This window comes from Lathyrus oleraceus, chromosome 4 (assembly GCF_024323335.1).
Source record: "Lathyrus oleraceus cultivar Zhongwan6 chromosome 4, CAAS_Psat_ZW6_1.0, whole genome shotgun sequence".
Lineage (NCBI taxonomy): Eukaryota > Viridiplantae > Streptophyta > Magnoliopsida > Fabales > Fabaceae > Lathyrus > Lathyrus oleraceus.
This window is the reverse complement of record NC_066582.1, coordinates 67,197,314-67,219,010: the sequence shown is the minus strand read 5'-3', so window position 1 is coordinate 67,219,010 and position 21,697 is coordinate 67,197,314. Positions and strand designations below refer to the sequence as shown.

At 36.3% G+C, this 21,697-nt stretch overlaps 1 protein-coding gene across 1 annotated transcript; it reads left to right on the top strand.

Annotated features, from left to right (window-relative positions):
* Positions 1–5,215: 5,215 nt before the first annotated feature.
* Positions 5,216–5,806, top strand: LOC127136050 (protein ACTIVITY OF BC1 COMPLEX KINASE 3, chloroplastic). The gene has a single exon (XM_051062655.1). It carries the CDS (start codon positions 5,216–5,218, stop codon positions 5,804–5,806), a length of 591 nt encoding a protein of 196 aa, XP_050918612.1.
* The last annotated feature ends 15,891 nt before the right edge of the window (positions 5,807–21,697 follow it).

Genomic DNA, 21,697 nt, shown 5'->3' with positions numbered 1-21,697 from the left:
CAAACATTTAATACTTGTTTCCAACATTAGAAACCTAAGCCTTATGCTTTTGATTTTCAAACTTTCTTTTCTTAATACTCATTTTGAACTGAATCTCTAAGTCAACTTTGACCATATTTTGTACATACTTTTCATTGGTAAATGTAACCCATTCAAATGTCTTTTTTTTATGGTTTCAATGGCCACTCTCTTAACCAAAAATTTCATAACCTTTAGCTATTAGGTTTGAGTTATCCTTGAGGTAGGTGTAATACTCACCTATATCCTTAGTGATGGACAATGAGTCTTCCATGCTTATTATAGGGTTAACCCCTCACTAGCATGTTGAAGCTATCTTCACATGGTGGATTTGTGGTTTTAGGTTGAGTTTTCTCCCTTGGATAACAAAAGACCTTAAGGCTTTTGGACCAATCAATTCACCAACTCATCTTGAGATTTTTACCCCGAACTACGAGGTTTTGATCCTAATCTTTTTTAAGATGGTACGTAGGCAATGGGTTTATCCATCCAAACACAAAATGTAAATAAACTTGTATATTCTCTTCTCATCTCTTCAATCATGTTTGCACAAACAAATTTTCACAAAAACAACAACTTTACAACAAGTATGAAAAGGGCTCCCTAGGAGTACCTAGGATGTTTTGGGTGCCTAACACCTTCCCATTGCATAACCAACCCCCTTACCCAGATCTCTGACTCTCTTTTACTAGTTTTTGATTCGATAAAACTTTTAGGTTTTTGTTCGCTTTCTAACCTTTCCTTTGGATAAATAGAAGTGCGGTGGCGACTCGACTTGTATGATTTACCTTGGATTTAGTCAATATCTCTAATGGTAACGAATACCCCGCTACAATATGTCACAACATCATAAAGAAAGAGAGCAGAAAGGGAAACATCAAAGATGGAGATGTCATTACTGTGGAAAATTTGGCCACATAAAACCATTCTGCTATAAGTTGTATGGCTATCCTAGTCCTTCTCATCATCAACATAGACCCAAACATCACATACCTGTCAACAGAAAATAATGGGTTCCTAGGACTGGTGTTACAAACCTGATAGCTCACACTTCCTTCAGAGTTTCAGCCAAAGAAGACTGGTATGTTGACAGTGGGTGCTCCAGACACATGACTGGAAACAAAAACCTGCTAACTGGCCTTCATCCTCATGTCACCAGCTATGTAACCTTTGGTGATGGAGAAAAGGGTGAAATAAAAGGGAGTTGGTAAGCTTAACTGTGTAGGAGTCCCTAACCTTGACAATGTCCTACTTGTTAAGGGACTGAATGCAAACCTAATGAGCATCAGTCAACTATGTGACCAAGGTCTAACTGTAAACTTCACAGAAACTGAATGTCTGATTACTAATAAATAAAATGAAGTGATCATGAAAGGAGTCAGGTCTAAAGAAAACTGCTATATGTGGAGTTCTCAAGAAACTGGTTATTGATCAATGTGTACTCTAGCCAAAGAAGAAGTGAAGATATGGCATCAAAGATTGTGCCATCTGCATCTTAAAGGAATGAAGAGGATTATATCAGTTGAAGCTGTTAGAGGAATTCCAAACTTGAAGATTGATGAAGGAAGAGTTTGTGGGGAGTGTCAGATTGGAAAATAGACAAAGATGTCACATCAGAAGCTCAGACATGACACCACTTCCAGAGTGCTGGAACTTCTCCATATGGACTTGATGGGATCCATACAGGTGGAAAGTCTTGGTGGGAAGAAGTATGCTTATGTAGTGGTGGATGACTTCTTCAGATACACCTGGGTCAATTTCATAAGAGAAAAATCTGATGTATTTGAAGTCCTCAAAGATCTTTGTCTAAGACTTCAAAGAGAAAAAGAAAGTCATGTTATCAAAATCAGAAGTGATCATGGGAAGGAATTTGAGAACAACGAATTTGATGAATTCTGTGCATCAGAAGGAATTAGTCATGAATTCTCATCTCCCATTACTCCTCAGCAAAATGGTGTGGTAGAAAGGAAAAATAGAACTCTCCAAGAATCAGCCAGAGCTATGATTCATGCTAAGAAATTGCCCTACCACTTCTGGGCTGAAGCTATGAACACAGCCTGCTATGTTCACAACAGAGTAACCTTGAAGAAAGGAACTCCTACTACCTTATATGAAGTCTGGAAAGGGAGAAGACCTACAGTCAAATACTTCCATGTGTTTGGTAGTAAATGTTATATCTTGACTGATCGTGAACAAAGAAGGAAGATGGATCCCAAGAGTGATGAAGGAATATTTCTGGGCTACTCAACAAACAATAGAGCATATAGAGTCTTTAATTCCAGAACAAAAGTAATGATGGAATCTATCAATGTTGTGGTTGGTGATCAGCAGACTGATGTCACAGACGATGTTGAGACATCCCTAAATGATCCCCCAACTGATTTCCCGGACAAAAGTAATGAGAATGAACTCACTCAAGCTGAACCTGAAGCTGACATAATTAATAAGGGACCCTCTATCAGAATTTAGAAGGATCATCCTAAAGATCTCATTATAGGAGATCCGAATAAAGGGGTCACAACTAAATCAAGGGAAGTGATCTCACATGGCTGTTTTGTGTCCAAGATTGAGCCTAGGAATGTCAAGGAAGCCTTGACTGATGAATTCTGGATCAATGCCATGCAGGAAGAGTTAGGCCAATTCAAGAGAAATGAAGTATGGGAACTGGTTCCAAGACCTGAAGGAATAAATGTCATTGGAACAAAGTGGGTGTACAAGAATAAATCTGATGAACAAGGGGTGGTTACTAAAAATAAAGCAAGATTAGTAGCACAAGGATACACTCAAGTTGAAGGAGTTGATTTTGATGAAACATTTTCCCCTGTAGCTCGCCTTGAATCCATTAGACTATTGCTTGAAGTGGCATGTATTCTGAAGTTTAAACTGTTCCAAATGGATGTAAAAAGTGCCTTCTTAAATGGCTACTTAAATGAGGAAGTATATGTTGAACAACCTAAAGGATTTACAGATCCAAATCTTCCAAAGCATGTGTACAAGTTGAGAAAAGCCCTCTATGGTTTGAAACAAGCTCCTAGGGCTTGGTATGATAGACTCATAGTGTTCCTCACTAACAATGGATACAAGAAGGGAGGCATTGACAAGACCCTATTTGTTAAGAATAAAGGAGGAAAACTCATGGTGGCTCAAATATATGTGGATGATATTGTGTTTGGTGGGATGTCAGATCAGATGGTCGAACATTTTGTTAAACAAATGCAGTCTGAATTTGAAATGAGCCTTGTTGGAGAGCTAGTCTATTTTCTTGGGCTACAAGTCAAGCAGATGGAAGATTCTATCTTTCTATCTCAAAGCAAATATTCCAGAAACATTGTTAAGAAGTTTGGCATGGAGAATGCAAGTCATAAAAGGACACCTGCTCCTACACATCTGAAAGTCTCCAAAGATGAAAATGGTTTTAGTGTAGATCAATGTCTCTACAGAAGCATGATAGGAAGTCTGCTATATCTCATAGCAAGCAGACCTGATATTGCTTTTGCTCTAGGTGTTTGTGCTAGATATCAAGCTGAACCAAAAGTCAGTCACATAAACCAAGTGAAAAGGATATTGAAATATGTCAATGGTACCAGTGACTATGGGATGTTGTATACTCATGGATCTGGATCTATGCTGAATGGATACTGTGATGCTGACTAGGCTGGAAGTGTTGATGATAGGAAAAGCACATCAGGAGGATGTTTATTCTTGGGGAACAACTTAATATCATGGTTTAGTAAGAAACAAAATTGTGTATCCCTTTCCACTGTTGAAGCTGAATACGTAGCAACTGGAAGTAGTTGTTCTCAACTGGTTTGGATGAAACAGATGCTGACTGAATACAATGTCACACAAGATGTCATGACATTGTACTGTGACAACCTGAGTGCTATAAATATTTCTAAGAATCCTATTCAGCACAGCAGGACCAAACACATTGATATTCGTCATCACTTTATTAGAGAACTAGTGGAAGATAAAATCATAACCCTGGAGCATGTTACTACTGAAATGCAATTAGCTGACATATTTACAAAGGCTTTGGATGCTAATCAATTTGAATGTTTAAGAGGAAAATTAGGGATTTGTATCCATGAGAATTTATAGCAATTAATTTGGAGTGGAAAAGGTAATAAAAATATTGTCTGCCCACTTAAAAGAAAGTGCCCCATTTATGGTAAATCATTACCTAGTATTGGAACTACCATTTATAGCATTTTCACACGCAACCTCAACTCAACCATTTCCATCTTCCTCAAACTTCATCGACCTTCTCTGCTAGGGCAACAGAAATCCTTTCACAAGCTCAACAAGATGTCACAATATCCTTCACCTTCTAGTTCTAAAAACAACAAACCTGAAGAGATATGAGGCCAAGGTTACTGATTCCATAGCAACAGATTCTGTTTGTAAGAAAGGAACTCTAAGGGAGGAGTACGTGCTGTTTGCAATATCCCATGCAAACCAATTTGATTCACTGCTAACTTTTCTTGACGAGCTGTCCGACTTTTCTCGGTTTAAGACACTAGAAATAAATCTGCAGTGTTGTCTGTTAAATCATCTAGCAGACCTTGTGAAAGTATATTCAAGCTCCAGGCTTGAGAATCTATTTGGCGATGTGGGTTATCACTTGTCTTCATTGAATTCGTACAAAGAGTATGACATCTACAAAAAATGCTTGTTGCACCTTTCATGTTGGAAGGGTCTCTATGAGTGCCTAAATGAAGTTTCTGTGGACATTTCGAGCCACATATCACAGGCTGTAAGATGCTTAGGGAAGGCTCTACAGGGTTGGATATTGGATTTCCTGAAGGTTTCACAAGAGGAGTCTGGGATGTTCTCTTCCTCTAATTGAACTAGGAAAAATGAAATTCTTACATATTGAGCTCCAAATCACAAGGAGTCTGGGATGTTCTCTTGGAAGTTGCAGCTGTTTTGTATCATGCAGAGATAGGTTTTAAAAGACAGCGGCTTATTGATGCTCTTGAAATTAGTTGTGTGTCCAGTTTTCCTTCTACGACACTGCAGTTTATTGGTCTGCTACCTGTTACCTGTTGCAAATACATGCCTTTTATAAATGTTGACCAACAAACAGTACTGAATGATCTACCAGTCACACTTGTGTCTCTTCTAGCAGATAAAAGCTGAAATGTTGTGGTAGAAACTGTTGTTTCCCATCTTTTTTCATCGACAAAACGCATATATGATTGGACAATGCAGCCTCAGACAACTACTCGAGTATGGATATTTCCATGCAGATCCACATCCTGAGAACCTTTTAGCAACGCCTGATAGGAGACTTTCTTTTCTCGACTTCGGAATGATGAGTGAGACACCGGAAGATGCGCGATCTTCTATAATTAGTCATGTTGTTCACTTGGTTAACCGAGATTATGAAGCTATGGCTCGTGACTACTATGCTCTTGATTTCTTTTCATCAAACGTCGATGTTTCTCCAATTGTGCCAGCACTTATAGACTTTTTTGATGAAGCACATAATTATATTGTGAGTGAACTTAACTTCAAGACACTAGTGGATGGTCTTGGGAATGTTCTGTATCAATTTCCGTTTAATGTCCCAGCTTACTATGCTCTGATATTGAGGTCTCTCGCTGTTTTAGAAGGTTTATCACTTAATGCCGATCCCAACTTCAAGGTGCTTGCAGCTTCATACCCGTATTTCGCTAAGCGGCTTTTAACATATCCAAATCCATATCTGAGAGATGCTCTTATTGAGTTGATTTTCAAAGATGAGAAGTTTAGTGCAAGTGGAGTAGACTCGAACACTTGCTAATCCAAGGCATAATGGACAGTGATTTCTATGCTAAAGAGGCCCTACAACCTGTTGTAAAGGTACTATTGAGTCCCGACGGTGAAGTTATCAGGACTCTTGTTATTAAAGAGGTTGTTCGCGTATCAGAAGCTTTTACTCTCAGTTTAATTTCTGATACATACAAGTCAGTTCCCGATTTTATGAGGACTCTAGTTTTCAATGGCAATGCAAATGGTCCCCTTATGTTGTCAGAATCCAAAATGCCAAAGCATGAGTATATTGAATATTTTGGTCCAGATTATGCCCTTCATGTTGCCCCAAGTAACATGGAAAACGAAAGTATTCGACTTTTACTCGATAGTATCCGATCTAAGCTACTTAAGAATCTCTCAAAGCTGCAACATGCTCCCAGTGTTAAACTTCAGGAAACACCACAAGTACCTGAAAACTAACAGAATTTAAAGAGAATGAGCAAAAATAACCAGCAGTGGATAACCATTTACCGGCGGTAAAAATCCGCAAGCAACAAAAGGGAATCAAAACATTTTCAGAAGAAGGTACAAGGTACAAGTTATCTTTTTCAGAATAAACATCAAAATGGGGTAGACAACTGACGACACCGCAAGCACTCCCAATTTCAATACTCTTTTGATCTCAGTGGCCAATTCCAAACCCTAGGAGGGTGAATATAAAAGCAAGAACACTCTCTTCATGGAGAGGCGGCTACCATTCAAAAAAGAAAAAAAAAAGAGAATTCAAGAAGACTGTTCACACAGAAAAATAACCCTCCATACTCCACGCTTCAACTGTAAAAACCACAAATCCCTTAAACTCTCCGCCGCCACTCTTGTTACAACCAGAAAGGCTACAACCGGAACCGTCGCATCACGACTCGACATTCTTCCGGCAACGACAACAACCTTCGAGCTCAATCCATTCTTCATTTTTTTAGCACCAAACCTTGGCTATTGGGGTGAGGGCATCCTCCCTAAGTCTCCACTGTAGTCACCAAATCCGATCTCTTTTGCATAGGTAATGGTTTGGTTACGTGTAATCCATACGCCGTATCAGTCATGGCAGGTTTTTTTTATTATTGTTTGTTTTTGAATATGCTTGTTGAGTTTCTTTATACTTGATGATTGTGTCACTTCAAAATATGTTTGGATTTCTGTTTGAAAGGCTTCGTGATTTCGGTTTTGTGCCGGCGAAACATGTTTCGTGGGATTTGTTGTTGTTTTAACATCACCATGAAGCATTCGTTTCCTGTTGGATAGCCTGTTGTTTCTCTGTTTAGATTTTCTTCACTTATGCATCTTTTTTCCCTTTTATTATTTTTCCTTGTCAATTTCATCATCAGTGGACTGGTGGTGGAGTTCGATACCCTGGTGCTGCATTTTTTTTGAGTTCCATTCCATTTTCTTTATTTAACACTACGTCTTAATGAGAGCCTTTGGGTTATAACAGGGTCATGAGTTTGATCCTTGTACAATTCATATTCCTAATCTTTTATTTTTATTTTTATTTCCTGACTTTTGTTAATTTTTACAATTGCCATTAATTTATTTTATTGTTTAAATATCGATTTTTAATCTATGGATTCAACAATTCTCATGTTGTTTATCCATGATTATTTTTATCGATACATTGATAGAATTTCGCCGCGTTATGATTAATCGCATATGACATTTCAATCATTGTCAATATGTGCAAACCGACTTTGAGCACATTATTTAGGTTTTGTGTGTCCCTCAATTTCCATCCGTGCAAATCCCGATCTTACTTTTTTTCGATTTAATTTTTAAGTGTGTTGTAAATATAACTTGTTGTGTTATTTATTTTCTTCACATGGCTTACTCTTGGGCCTTCTTACAATGAGACAGTTCTCTTGCACTTACACTCATACATTGCATTATTTGTTGTTTAGGCCTGATTTAATTATTCCAGTACTTTGAATCCCCATTTGACAAAATGTACCCCACTCCCCAGATGTGTAATAATTTTACTGCTTTTCATTTCTTTATTTGTTTGACTGTTTAGTTAGCTACTAACACAAGAATAAAATCAACCATTTCCAAAAAGATCAAAAAATGAGACTCGATCCAACGTCGAGTATTTTCTCAATAAACAAATCAATCCATTTCTTCCTCCCATTCTATCCCATTTCTTTCGAACCTTCATCAAATGCTTGATCCAACGTCAAACCATTTTTCATAATAAAAACTCAAAAAATATTAATTTATATTTAAGACCTTTTCAATAAAGGTGGAAATGGAACGTGGTGGATACCACGCACTCTTGAGACTAGGGTTCGAGATGGATGTCTCGCCTATCTTAGCTCTCGCCATCATCCAAATTTATCTATTCTGTTTCTCTCAAACACTCATTCAAATCTTTCTCAATCGCTCATCAAACGCTTGATCCAACATCGAGCCATTTTCACAACAAAAACTCAAAATACTTAATTCCTATCTAAACACTTTTCAATAAAGATGGAAATGGAATGTGGTGGATACCACGTACTCTTGGGATTAAGTTTCGAGCTGGATGCCTCGCCTATCTTAGCTCTCGCCATCATTTAAAATTGTCAATGCGGTTTCTTCAAACCCTTCCTCAATCAAATTCAAAAACACTTAATTCTTATTAAATACTTTTTCAAATAAGATGGAAATGGAACGTGGTGGATACCACGCACTCCTGAGACTAGGATTCTAGATGGATATCTCGCCCATCCAAGTTCTCGCCATTACTCAAAACACATCAAACCAATCAATTTCTTTTTCTCGCCGCCGTGCGATTGACCCTTAAAACCTTTTCTCAAACGAAAGGTACTTTGTTTCAAAAGAATACAAGGCAATGTTTCTCCACCTGTTTTGGGTAGTCCATTAATGTTTTTGTCGATTTGACACAAAGTAGCTTTCGCTAAAATCGACCAACAAACAAACATTTTTCTACCCAGAACTACGTAAGCCTTGATTTCTCTACTGAGATACGTAGGAGCAGGATTTGTAAATCTTGTCAGGCCCACTAATAAAAAACTTAGGTTTAGTCCTTCGTCAAAAATTCAAAAACATTCTCCTCTCTTTTACTCTTTCTTTCCCACCTAATAACTTAAAGCCTAACATTTTAAAACTAACACTAACGCGCACAACTGACCTAATGGTTCCCGTTGAGTACAACGGACGTGAGGGGTGCTAATACCTTCCCCTCGCGTAATCGACTCCCGAACCCTGATTTGGTTGCGACGATCAATATCATTGTCGTTCTTTCTTGGGTTTTATCGATATTTCCCCTTTTCTTTTTAGGAATAAATAAAGTTCAGTGGCGACTCTGTTCAGTCCATCATTGTGAGCGTGCGATTGCGCTTCGCTAGGTCGTGTCTCTCTCATTTTCCCGAGGTACGACACCTATCACACAAGAACAAACAATCAAAAAGTTGAAAATGCAATAAGAGGAATGGACAAAGAGAGTTTAGATTAGGGGTCATTTCAAGTCAACTTCAAGATTTAAGCATTCTAAAGGCATGAGGCCTAGTTGCTCTTCAACAAATTTAGCATTCTAAAGGCATGAGGCCTAGTTGCTCTTGAACTCCATTAAGCATAGGTAAGGTCCTAATTCTAAGTCCTTTCTCCTTTTTGCATTGGGTTCACACAAACAAAGACAAAACAAGCACAAGGCAATAATATATTTACACAATAATTTGCTCAAGTGAGCAAAAGGAAAATAGCATAAACATAAACATGAGCTCAAATGAGCAAAAGGAAAAAAAACAATATGAATAAATGAGCAAGAAATTAAATTGAATTAAAGTAAATTGCAAGAATTAAATGCTTGAATTAAAAGTTAGTAATTAGTAGTTAGTGTTAGTGTGCCATAAGACAATTTAGTGCTATGTTAAGCAATCGTAAGTGGACTAATGTAGTAGTCACACCTATCTGAGGCCGGTCAATAAAACTATAGGCAAATAAACACAAGTTAGAGATCATGACTAGTAAGCCAAGCTCCTACAACTTGCCATGCCAAAAGAAAAGAAGAAAGACATTGTATGGATTTCAGGCTCTTTGCTTGACCAAGAAGCAACATATCTTGGACACAAAGCAATTCACTTGATCTTTGATCAAGTTGAATTTGATTTGGATCAAAGAAGGTTAAACCTCTCATATGTCAAGGCTAACCACAAATCATTAACTCATTGGTCAAAAGAAAAAGAAGAAGATGAGAGATGAAGATTGAATGTACAAAATTGAAATTCAAATGACATAACCAAAAAACAATGATCAAATATGGATGGAATTAACATCAATCAATGGTAAACAGAAGTGAAATGATGATGAGAAGTCAAGAAAGGTCACACATATTTTTGGTATTTTTTTGGAATTAAAATAATGCATAAAATAAAATGAACAAAGTAAGGTCAAACTTCAAATCCAATTCAAATCAACTTGGATAAGTCCAATTGGATCATCATAATTCTAACATGGTCAAACAAGGTTTGACAAATTTTCTCAACATTTTTCGAAAATAGAAACTATTTTAAAATTAATTAAAAGCATTAAAATATAACACAAATGAATTAAAATCTCAAATAAATCTCAAATCAATTAAGAAATTGATGAGAATATTTTCATAGACTTATCATGATCCAAATGTGTTAAGAAAATATTTTTGGAATTTTTGAATATCAAAAAGTATTTAAAATGAATTAAAAACAATTAAAAACAAAATAATTCACAAAAAATATTAAATGGAATCACAAAAATAATTAAAAATCAGATTATGAAACTAGATTTTAAAAGATTTTTTTTGCAATTGGTCTCATATTTTTGTGATTCCAAATAAAAGAGTTATGAATTTTTGAAAATAAAAGGAATTAAAGAAAATAAAACAGAAATTAAGAAAATATGGAAAGTCCACAGCGCTTGGATCAACATTCATTAATTGACGTGGATGATCCTAAGGCTCTCAGGCGCGCGCTCATTATGTTCCACAGTCAAACACATCATACGTTGGATTTAAAAAAGTCATAAAGAGCAAAAGCCAAGATTAGATCCTGTAATCATCATCCAATGGCTCAGAGTGGTTCCACGTAGGGACGGTGGTGGAAACCACCATCTTCTCCGGCGAGCCAACAGAAACCGGCCACCAGTTGCAGGTTTTGCAACCTCAACCAAATTGCATGATCTTTATACCAAATTAAAGCTGGGGTGATGTACATCACCCCTGTAACCTTGGATTTCTCTCAAGATCCCTATGGAAGGAGAAATCTGAGATGGAAAATCCAGGTGTTCAATCTGAAATGCATCAATTCATGAAATTAAAGCCACCATTGGCTTGCCTCTCACACGAGGACTTCAGAGAACCAAACAAATACAAGCAGAGCACAATATATGATGATATTCGAATCAAAATAGTTGAGATGTAAACCTTTGAAGTGCAGCTTTGATGAGCACGATCCAACCAAACTCTTGCTTGCAGCTTGATCTTAAGGTATGGTATGAGTGCAAGGCTAAGGAATAAGTGTTGAAGATCAACTGATTTTGTTAAAATTCAAACTTGAAAAGAGAAATGAAAATTCAAAATTCCTTTGGTGAGAGGTTGGGAATGGATTTCAGCAGAGGTTTAGGCGCCTTCAGGTTGAGAAATGAATGAAGCAAGGTGTTTATTTATAGCTGCAGCTGCAAGCAAAGTGTGACAAACTCGTGTGCATGAAGCTTTGGGTCCTCTATGCATGGGCCTGTACAGGCGCATGTGAGGCCCAAAAGCTGATGGTTTTGCAAGCTGATATCATGATGAATTGATTTGGATGTGTGGTTTGCATTACAATTGCTTGTGCATGAAGTTTCATCATTAAATGCATAAATGGTCACAAATATTCCTCTCTTCGAAAGTCCTACGTAGAAATTCCAAACATAAGCATGTGGGTAATGATTGGAAAGGTCTTGACATAAGGAACAAAATCTATGTTGGACAAAAATCCATTTGAAGTTTGGAAAATTGTGAAAACTGGTCATGAAGTTTTATGCACAAAACATGCCTTTGAAAATTTTGTCAAAGTGACCAACTTCAAGCCCTTCTATTTCAATGATGCAAGCCTCAAATGGAAAAACCTCAACCAACAAAGATGTAGATATTTTCAATATTATCAATTTGGACTTAAATTTTGCATCATTTGGATTTTTTATGAGAAAGTTATGGGCACTTAAAGTTGGACTTTTTCAAGATTCAATGGCTTTAGTCTAAAGTGACCTATAATGTTTTGTATTATCACATGTGTTTATTTTAGGATTATTAAATTTGGTCCAACATAACAATTGAATGATACATCTTAAGATTTCCAATGCAATTGGTCTCACCTGAAAATCATAAAAAATGAGTGAGTTAGGTCCTTGGGAAGTTGACCTAAAGTTAGGGTTTCAGTCAAAATAACCTATAATGTTTTGAAATGAATGATGACCTTCCATGTTTCAAATGAATTCTTGATTAACATGAAAGTTGTTCATATGGTTCTTAAGAACATTGTTTCTCTTGGGGTCATCTTCATTTGACAAACACATCAAGAGTTAGGTCTCAGTGGATTTCAATTTGGTTAGATGATTTGACTGGTCAACTTCTCAAGTCCAAACTTCCACTCTTGTTGAATGAATGATTGAGTATACTCAAATAGGTTCATATATGCATAAAATTATGAATGAAAGAACTTACCTTGATTTTATTTAATCATAGGTTGAGGTTGCTTCATGAGCAAGGCACAATCAATGCACAGTTGAATTAGGGTCTCCTTGGGAAACAATCCTTAAGCCATTTGGTTTATCTTGATCAAAATGACAAATTAAGATACTTGGGAGACATATATGATGATTGAGAGCTTTGGGAACCATTATCATGCTTGCTTTCATCTTCATCTGGCCATTTCAATGATCATAGGAGCCTTCTAGGAGCCTTGGATCTCATGATTGCTTAAGCTTCAAAATAAAACAAGTTAGTGACATATTTTTGTGCTTTTGGTTAGTAAAAAAAATAAGAAAAGCAATAATATACAATTCAAGCATGCTTGGTGGTCTCAAACCAACTCACACAAGTCCCAACCTAGGGTTAAGGAGCCATACATGCTATGATCCTTGAGGTAATGCAATGAGCAATGATATGATGCCATGAGGGATCTTAGGGTCAAAATTAGGGTCTTACAGTAATATTCCACCGGTTGGTGAGCAAGATAATCCGCCAACACACTACCCTTGTTGGCCTTCTGAGTGACATATTGGATGTCGTACTATGATAATAGCATTTGTCATAGGGAAATTTTGGCGGTGAGAGCTAGTTTCTCAAATATGTATTTAATGGGATCCATCTTGAAGATTAGCCATGTTGCGTGAGTCCGCATGTATTGTCTGATACGTTTAGCAGCCCATGCAAGTTCATAACAAGTATTTTTGAGTAGTGAATATCTGGTCTCACAGTCGTTGAACTTCTTGCTCAAATAATAAATGGTGTGCTCTTTCTTGCTAGTTTCGTCTTGTTGCCCCAACACACAACTCATAGATTCATCAAATACTGTCAAGTATATGATAAGAGGTATTCCTTGAATAGGGGGTGTCAAGATCGATGGTTCTTGCAAGTATTCTTTGACTTTGTCAAAAGCTGCTTGATCTTTCCTTAGAAGTTTGAATATTGGTTTACACGTGGCAGTGAGATGTGAAATGAATCTAGCGATGTAATTAAATCTCCCTAAGAAACCACAAACCTCTTCCTCTGTTCTTGGTGCATGCATGCTCTGAATGGCTCTGACTTTGTCAGGGTCCCCCTCGATCCACTTTGGCTCATAATGAAACCCAATAATTTTCTGGATCGAACCCCAAATATGCATTTATTGGGGTTAAGCCTCATCCTAAATTTCCTCAATTAAGCAAAAAACTTTTGCAAATTGGTAATGTGATCCTCTTCTGTTTGGGGTTTTGCAATCATACCGTCAATGTATACTTCGATCTCTTTATGAATCATATCATGAAAGAGAGTCACCATTACGTGTTGATACGTTGCCCCAACATTTTTCAATCTGAAAGACATTGCCTTGTAGAAGAAGGTCCCCTAAGGGGTGATAAATATGGTTTTCTCAATGTCTTTCAGGTCCATTTTAATCTGGTTATACTCGGAGAAACCATCCATGAAGGAAAACACCGAGAACTGAGCCATTTTATTGACCAATAAATCAACGTGAGTTAATAGGTAATCGTTTTTTAGGCTCGCTATATTCAAGTCTCAGTAGTTACCACACATTCTAACTTTTCTGTCCTTCTTCGATACCGACACAATATTGGCAACCCATTCTGGGTACTTGGCTACTGCTAAGAATCCAACATCGAACTACTTTAATACCTCCTATTTGATCTTGAGAGCCATATAAGGGTGAGTTCTTCTTAGCTTATGCTTGACAACATGACATTCTTCTTTGAGCCGAAAATTGTTTACAATGACGTCTGTATCCAACCCCAGGCATATCCTGATATGACCAAGCGAATACACTGACATACTTACGAAGGAGCTCTATCAGTCTTGTCTTTACTACATCTTGAAGGGAGGCGCTTATCTTCACTTCCTTCTTATCCTCATCAGTTCCAAGGTTGATAACTTTGATATCTTCCTGGTTCGATTGAATAACCTTTTCTTCATACTTGAGTAGTCTAGCTAGCTCTTGAGGGACTTTACAATCTTTATTGCCTTGTCTTTTAGTTTGGTTAATTAGGCAATCAAAGTCATACAGGACCATAGAAGTATAGTTATCAATGGTCTCGGTTGTGTGTCTGCATGTTATGATTTATGCAATTTATTTAGAAAGTGTCTGCATAAAACATTGCCATCTATTGTATAAGAGAAAATGCGAAAGAAAATGAGCATAATTGAATGCAAAAATGTCTTTTATTGATGATAACCAAAGTTTTAAATAAGGAGGCCCTATAATATGCCACTATGCCTTGGGTAGAGCATGTGGTTTTGATTAAAAAAAATAAAATTACTTTTGATAATGAAAGACTTGTGGGATCTCCATAACCTTACAATTCTTCAGCTCCTCGTCGGGTTCTGCCTGATGTATCTAACTGGATACCACCTCATTGTAAGCGTCATTTTCGATCATTGCAATATAACCACCAAAGATGTGACCGACACTAGTAAATGTTTCTTCCATCAGAGGAATTTTATTTTTTCCAGATTGATCAGTTGCTTTATCCAAGGATGGTTGATAGCCTAACCCAAACTTATCCTTCTTTTTTTTCCACCTCTATCAGCTTACCCCAACCTTGGGCATTCCAAGTTTCTATGATGGCCTTAGCACCTTTCCAGGAGGCCATTGATAGCTCAGGTTTTGGTGGCTCTAACATTTCCTGAACTCTCAACACATTGACCACTTCCAAGAACTGGAAGGGTGTTTCAGTAAAGTCTTTCTCACCTCCAATCACAATCATCTTGTCATTCGTGATGAACTTCAATGTCTAATGCAACGTTGGGGTAATTGCGCCTGCAACATGAATCTAGGGCCTTCCAAGTAGACAACTATACCCAAAGTGAATCTCCATTACCTAGAATGTAATAATGCAAGTAGTTGGACCAATTTTAATTGACAAGCCCACCTCCCATATTACTGCTCGTATCAGGCCATTTAATGCCTTCACTATCAAAGGACTAGATTTCATACCCACTTCTTTAAGGGGTAACTTCGCCAAGGTAGTTTTAGGAATGACGTTCAAAGAAGAACTTGTATCCACTAAAACTCTTGATAGTAAGGAGTATTCACATCTCAAGGAGATATGCAAAGCTTTATTATGATCTTTCCCTTCAGAAGGCAACTCATCATCTTTAAATCCCAGGAAATTGCCAGTAGTAACATTGGCTATTACATCATCAAATTTATATACTGTGATATCCTTTGTAATATGTGCAACGCATAAGACCTTCATCAACGAGTCTCTATCTGCTTCAAAACTAAGCAATAGTGACAACATGGATATCTTGGAAGGAGTTTGGTTCAGTTGGTCGACTACTTTGTAGTCGCTCTTCTTGATCATCCTAAAAAATTCTTTAGCTTCCTTCTGAGATGTTTCAGCTTAAGGAGACAATGGTTCCTCTTGTGAGACAGTGTTGGGAGTAGGCATTAGAATATTATTAACAATTTCCTTCCCTTTGGCTTTGGCAGAAGATTCAACAATTCTTGGTGCGAATACCCGACCACTGCAAGTTATTCCCCCTGGCCCCACAATAGTTGTCACATTCGGTTCATTGATGATCTAAGATTGATCTTCACGCCTCTTCTTAAAATCTTTGGGCTCATAAATCCAAGGAACGACTCTTTCACTTTGATATGGAAACGATGCTAGAATCTGTATGACCAACGAGGTGATTGGGATCTGAACTTCTGATGCTAGGTATGGAATATCTACCACAACCACTATCATACCCTTATTTTCATCCTAGCATATCACCTGATTCATTAATATCTCATCTCATTAGCATAGAATTTGGTTCTTGGGTCTCAATCATGGTTGACCATGAATAGAATGAAAGGCATTGATAATTAGCATTTCTTGATACCCTACCTTTTATCAAAGTGTGCAAGATGGACTTGAGAAGGTCTTGGTCCTAAGTCAAAACCAAGAGGAACAAAGGATCATAATCAAGACTTATTCATCATGGCATTAGGGTTTCATCATGGTCAAAGAAGGATCCATTTGCTACATTGGTTCAAGTATGGTTCATGAGTTTATTTCCATGCTATACCATTCAAGCTTCAAGATAACATCATTCTTAATCAAGGTTCAATCAATACTTACTCATTTTGTCCTCAAATGGTCATCATTGTGCCTTGGGATTCAATAAATTATCAAAGAATACAAGTTAGTGCATTATTGGTTGGCCTAGTTTCCAAGTTTGGCCTACCATTTGGTCCAAACCCCAAAACTTTCTCATTTCTCAACCTTTTGAAGATCTACTTTGAGGCAAATGTCATAAATGAAATCCTCTATAACTCTATTTCAAGACTTAAACCTTAATTCAACATATAAAGACCTTAAATTTTGAATTGGACAAAATAAGTCAAGTTGTCAAGGCAGACCCCAAACCATGTCATGGCCACTACTTTACACCTATGTTGTTTTCACCTTAAATCTCCTTTTGACCTAATTCTTTTTGCATCTTGTTAAGATCGTGGAAAAAAGTGTTTGGCCTAAAATGCACGAGCCAATTTTATTTGGCCCAAGCCTAAACATGGTGCCATGCTAAGCTATATGCACAGACCAGACCAAGCCAAACAACCATACACCTTCGCTCCAAGTCAACAAAACTTTATGCATTCAATCCCAAGCAACCAAGGTTTATGCAGAAGCATTTTCAAAGCAACAATTGAAGATCTATAAATTATGAAACACATGATCCATGTGCAGCAAATACATGGAGAAATACATGAGAAACACCAAAAAATTCCAAAATACGGATACATGGATAATACAAGCAAAAGTACAAAATTGGAAGAGATTCTGGAAGGGTGGGGACCACTGATGATTTCTAAATCATTTGGCATGAATTTAATGAGATTTGCATCAGATTTGCACTTGGATAACTCATCAAAATTCCACACATGTGACTGAATTAGATCACGAGAATTAGCCTTCAACTTGGCACGTATGAACCTCACTCACATTTCTTATAAATATAGTAACATTCCCCTGCAAAGATCAAGCTCGAAAGACATCGATTAATGCAGAATTCATTCCTCATTTCACGTTGAAATGTAACATATAGGTAGAACTCCTGAGCTATCTCTAAAACTTCCTGAGCATTCAAACACGTTCACTCATCACCCCTGAAGCTTACCATATCAAGAGCCATCACTAAATTTCCCTCACCAAAGCTCTGCAACTACGACGAAATCTGCATTTGGAGTTTTTCCGGAAAGGTAGAATACTTCATTAAATCAACTGAAACTTGTTACCAGTGTATTTTCCATGATTCATTGAGCATTTCCCCTAACATCTAAGGATATATTTATGTTTATCCATCATTTAATTTTTAATTTAGGTTTTGTGTTCTTCACGATGTAAGCTTAAATTCTCCATGCTCAGGTCGAATCAATGAATTTTGAGCATGGAGGAAGCATCAGTGATCCAAGCGAGTGCAATGAAACCTTGTTTGCATAGTGAAGCTTTGAGATGTATAGTTTCTATTTCTATTTGGAGGTTGAAGACTAGTGACTTAGCTCCCTCTATTTTCTTTTATTATTCAAATATTTCAAATTAATTTGCATGATGTGTTTTGGTTGTCTGATGATAGATGAGGTGTCTGAGCTAGCCATGTGAGGGCTGGATGACTCAAGAGCACGTGCTCCTTCAGATCTGGGCCTTCCCTTATGTTTACCTTAATTAGTATTCAAATCCAATGGTCTAGTTGAGTCACTTGGAAGCACGCATGTGCTATTGGATCAGATCCAATGGATCTGATCAACTGAGCTTCTTTCCTTGATTTCTTGGTCAACTATGGAAAATGGAGTGGGCCTCTAACGTGTTAGGCTTTTCTTTTCACTACTTGGACCCTCTAATTCAGTTCATACCCCCTCTTTCATTTTATTTTTGTTTTCTTGTTTTTATTTTAATTGTTTTGTTTTATTTTCTTTTTTAATTCATTTTTCTTTTATTTTCACATTTCTGATTTTATTTCTATTTTGACTTTATTTATATTATTTTTATCAATTATTTTTATTTTCTTATTTTTGATTTTTTCTTTATTTTTGCAATTAATTTCATTTTATTTTTAGTATTATTTGATTAATTTCATTTTAATTCAATTTTGATTTTATTTTAATTTTTGGCAATTGATTTCATTTTATTAGTAGTATAATTTGACTAATAGCATTTTAAATCAATTTTAATTCTATTTTCTATTTTGCAATTTAATTTTCATTTTATTTTTAGCATAATAATTGGATTAATTGCATTATAATTTGATTTTAATCTTCTTTGTTGCTTGCAATATTAACTTTCCCCAATCTAACCACTAACTTCTATCTCCTTGTTATATTTTAACTTGTCTTCATCTTTTGCGATTGCTTGGTTGATAAGATCTTTCACACTTTAAATCATTGATAGATGGACGTTTCAGTTGATTTAATCTTCTTTGATTCAAACATGTTGATAAATGATCATTGGATCATTTTTGACACTTTGAATCAATGATAAGTTATCCTTTAATCCGCCATATTTTGAGTCATTTGACTTGTGGATAGAGAACCCTTAGGTGATTGTTTTTACAACATAACACCCAACTTCTAACATATCACCTTTACTTTTGCACTATAACTTCTACTTTCTTGCAATTTATATGTCCTGTCATTTACTTTATGTTTCGAACTATCATTCATCATCTACCTCATCTTTATGCATTTTATCTCATCTTTATGCTTTCTTATTAATGCTTTGGTTTTGTGGTTAATTCTTGTTATTTAATCCATAATAAAAAGAATAAAAACATGATAAAGTAAAAAGACCAAAAATATTAATTTGTAAGACTTAATGTTGGACTTAAAGGACTCTTTTAGGACCCATGCTTGGACTTGGACCAATGTGATTTACCCATGCATCTTGGAGTTTCTTTGGACTTGTAATCTTTTATTGCAAGAATGACTTTCACTTATGGCACTACCCTAGGGAGACATGTTGATTCCATTATCCATTTGTTAGCTTAGAACATAATGCACACACAAGACTTTCTCTTGGGCTACCTTACAACGAGAATTTTTATTTCTTGCATATGTCCCTTGTATTTTCCATGTATCCCTCTCCCCACTTTGGTGTACTTTTTTTTCTCGCTTTCATTTGACGGTTGTTGCTTGTTAGCCAATCTTAGGAGTTAGGATCGTCACCATATTTCTTAAACAATAAACAAACCATTGATCCAACGTCAAGCGACATTTTCTTAAATAAAGTTCAAAACACAATAAAATACAATTTAGATTGCGCATTCCGTGTAGTACTGCAATTCAAATCAATCATCTTTTCACAAAGAACCTAAAAACAATATCAACTCATCAAAACAATTTTACGCCTTAGAGCATCACTCTGAAAACCCTTTATCAAGCTAAAAACAACCAACAAACAATCATTTTTTACCATAAACTACGAGACTCTGACTTCCTTATTGCACGAATGAGGATACGTAGGAACGAGGGCCCAAATCATTGGCGAGCAAACTAATAAAAAACCCATTTTCACTCTATAAACCTTTAACAAATAAGCATCAAGATAAAGACAATCATTCAAGTGAAAGATAATCTAGATGGTTCCTATCGAGTATCATAAATGTGTGGGGGTGGTGGTGCTAATACTTTCCCCTTGCATAATCGACTTTCGAATCCGTTCATGGTTACGACGACCATTCTTTTGGGATTTTCTCGAAAATTTCCCTTTCCTTTGGAAAAATAAAATCCGATGGCGACTCTATATTTTTTCGCATAGCGATAGCCACCTATTTTCCTTCTTTCTGGCGAGGCGTCCGATCTGGATCGTACCTTGATCAATCAGTTGCTGGATGCAGCTCTCCATGCCTTCATCAGTATTTGTACCAGAAGTACCATCATATTTAACACCATGGTTTGTTGAGATCAAACCATGTTATAGCGGTAAATTGATGACCATCAAGCTATAGATAAACTTGACGTCAGTAAAACCATAGTTGCTACCGCGCTTTTATTGTTTCCAAAAGAAAAGGGAAAAGTACGAAAAAAACCCAAAGATAAGAAGTTTTCAAATCAAAACTAATAAAATGCCAGAGATTATAGGTAAGGGGGTTGGTTACACAGAGGGAAGGTGTTAGCACTCAAAGTGTCATAGGTACTCCTAGGGAGCCCTTTTTTATGTGTGCATATGTTTTTGGTATAAAAGATGTTTGATAAAATAAATAGTGTGGGGATGAGAAAATAATTCATTAATTATATTTTTGTGTTTGACAAGACCTTTGGTCTTATGCCTACGTACCAATATAAAAATGAGGGATCAAAACCCCGTAGTTCATGGTAAAAATTTCAAAGAAGTTGGTGAATTGCTTTTAACAAAAGTTTAACAATAAAAGGCATAAAAGGCAAAAAATTTGAATGGGGTTGTTAGTTATTTTTGTCTTTTGAAATTTAAGTCAATATGGTTAAGTTTATTTACAAATTTGATTTAAGAAATGAAGTTCAAAAATTCAATGGCATAAGGCCAAAGTTTCTAATCATTAAACATGTCTAAGTTTGAAATCACAATCAAAGAATTTTTGGAAAAGAGAGAGAGATTTTGAAATTAAAGAAGTGGGAGGAGATGAAGAGACTACCCTAAGCAAAAATTAAAAGTTGAGAGTTGAAAATATTTGGCCAATAGGATGCAATCCAACAGACAAGAATGTCATACAGAAACCCATTTTCCTTTGGACTTTAATCAAGCAATAATCAATAAGCAATGAGAAATATCCAAACATCATGAAGATCAAGGCATCAAATAAATATGGCCATATCCAAGCAAGCACTCCAATAGCTAGCAGTCTTCAAATGTATTCCAATGTATCAAATGAAATATTCCTTGATCAACTTAGAACAAATCATCAGACATAAACAATAATAACAAAATAAAAATTAAGATCAAAGACAAAATAGTAGATGAAATTAATGATGCTCAAAAGTCTTGCATCAGATGAAGGCACGATTCAAGATAACTCAGTCTCAAATGTTGCCATTGGCCAAGTCCTTTAGTATAGGGAATGTTGCCTAATCCTAAGTCCAAAAGTTCAGATTAAGTCCCAATAGTCAACCAAATGTTTTTTAGGGTTTTTGTTATTATTAGGTGTTTTAAGGTCCTAAGACCATAAACAAAATAAAGATAAAGCAAACAATATATACAATCAAAA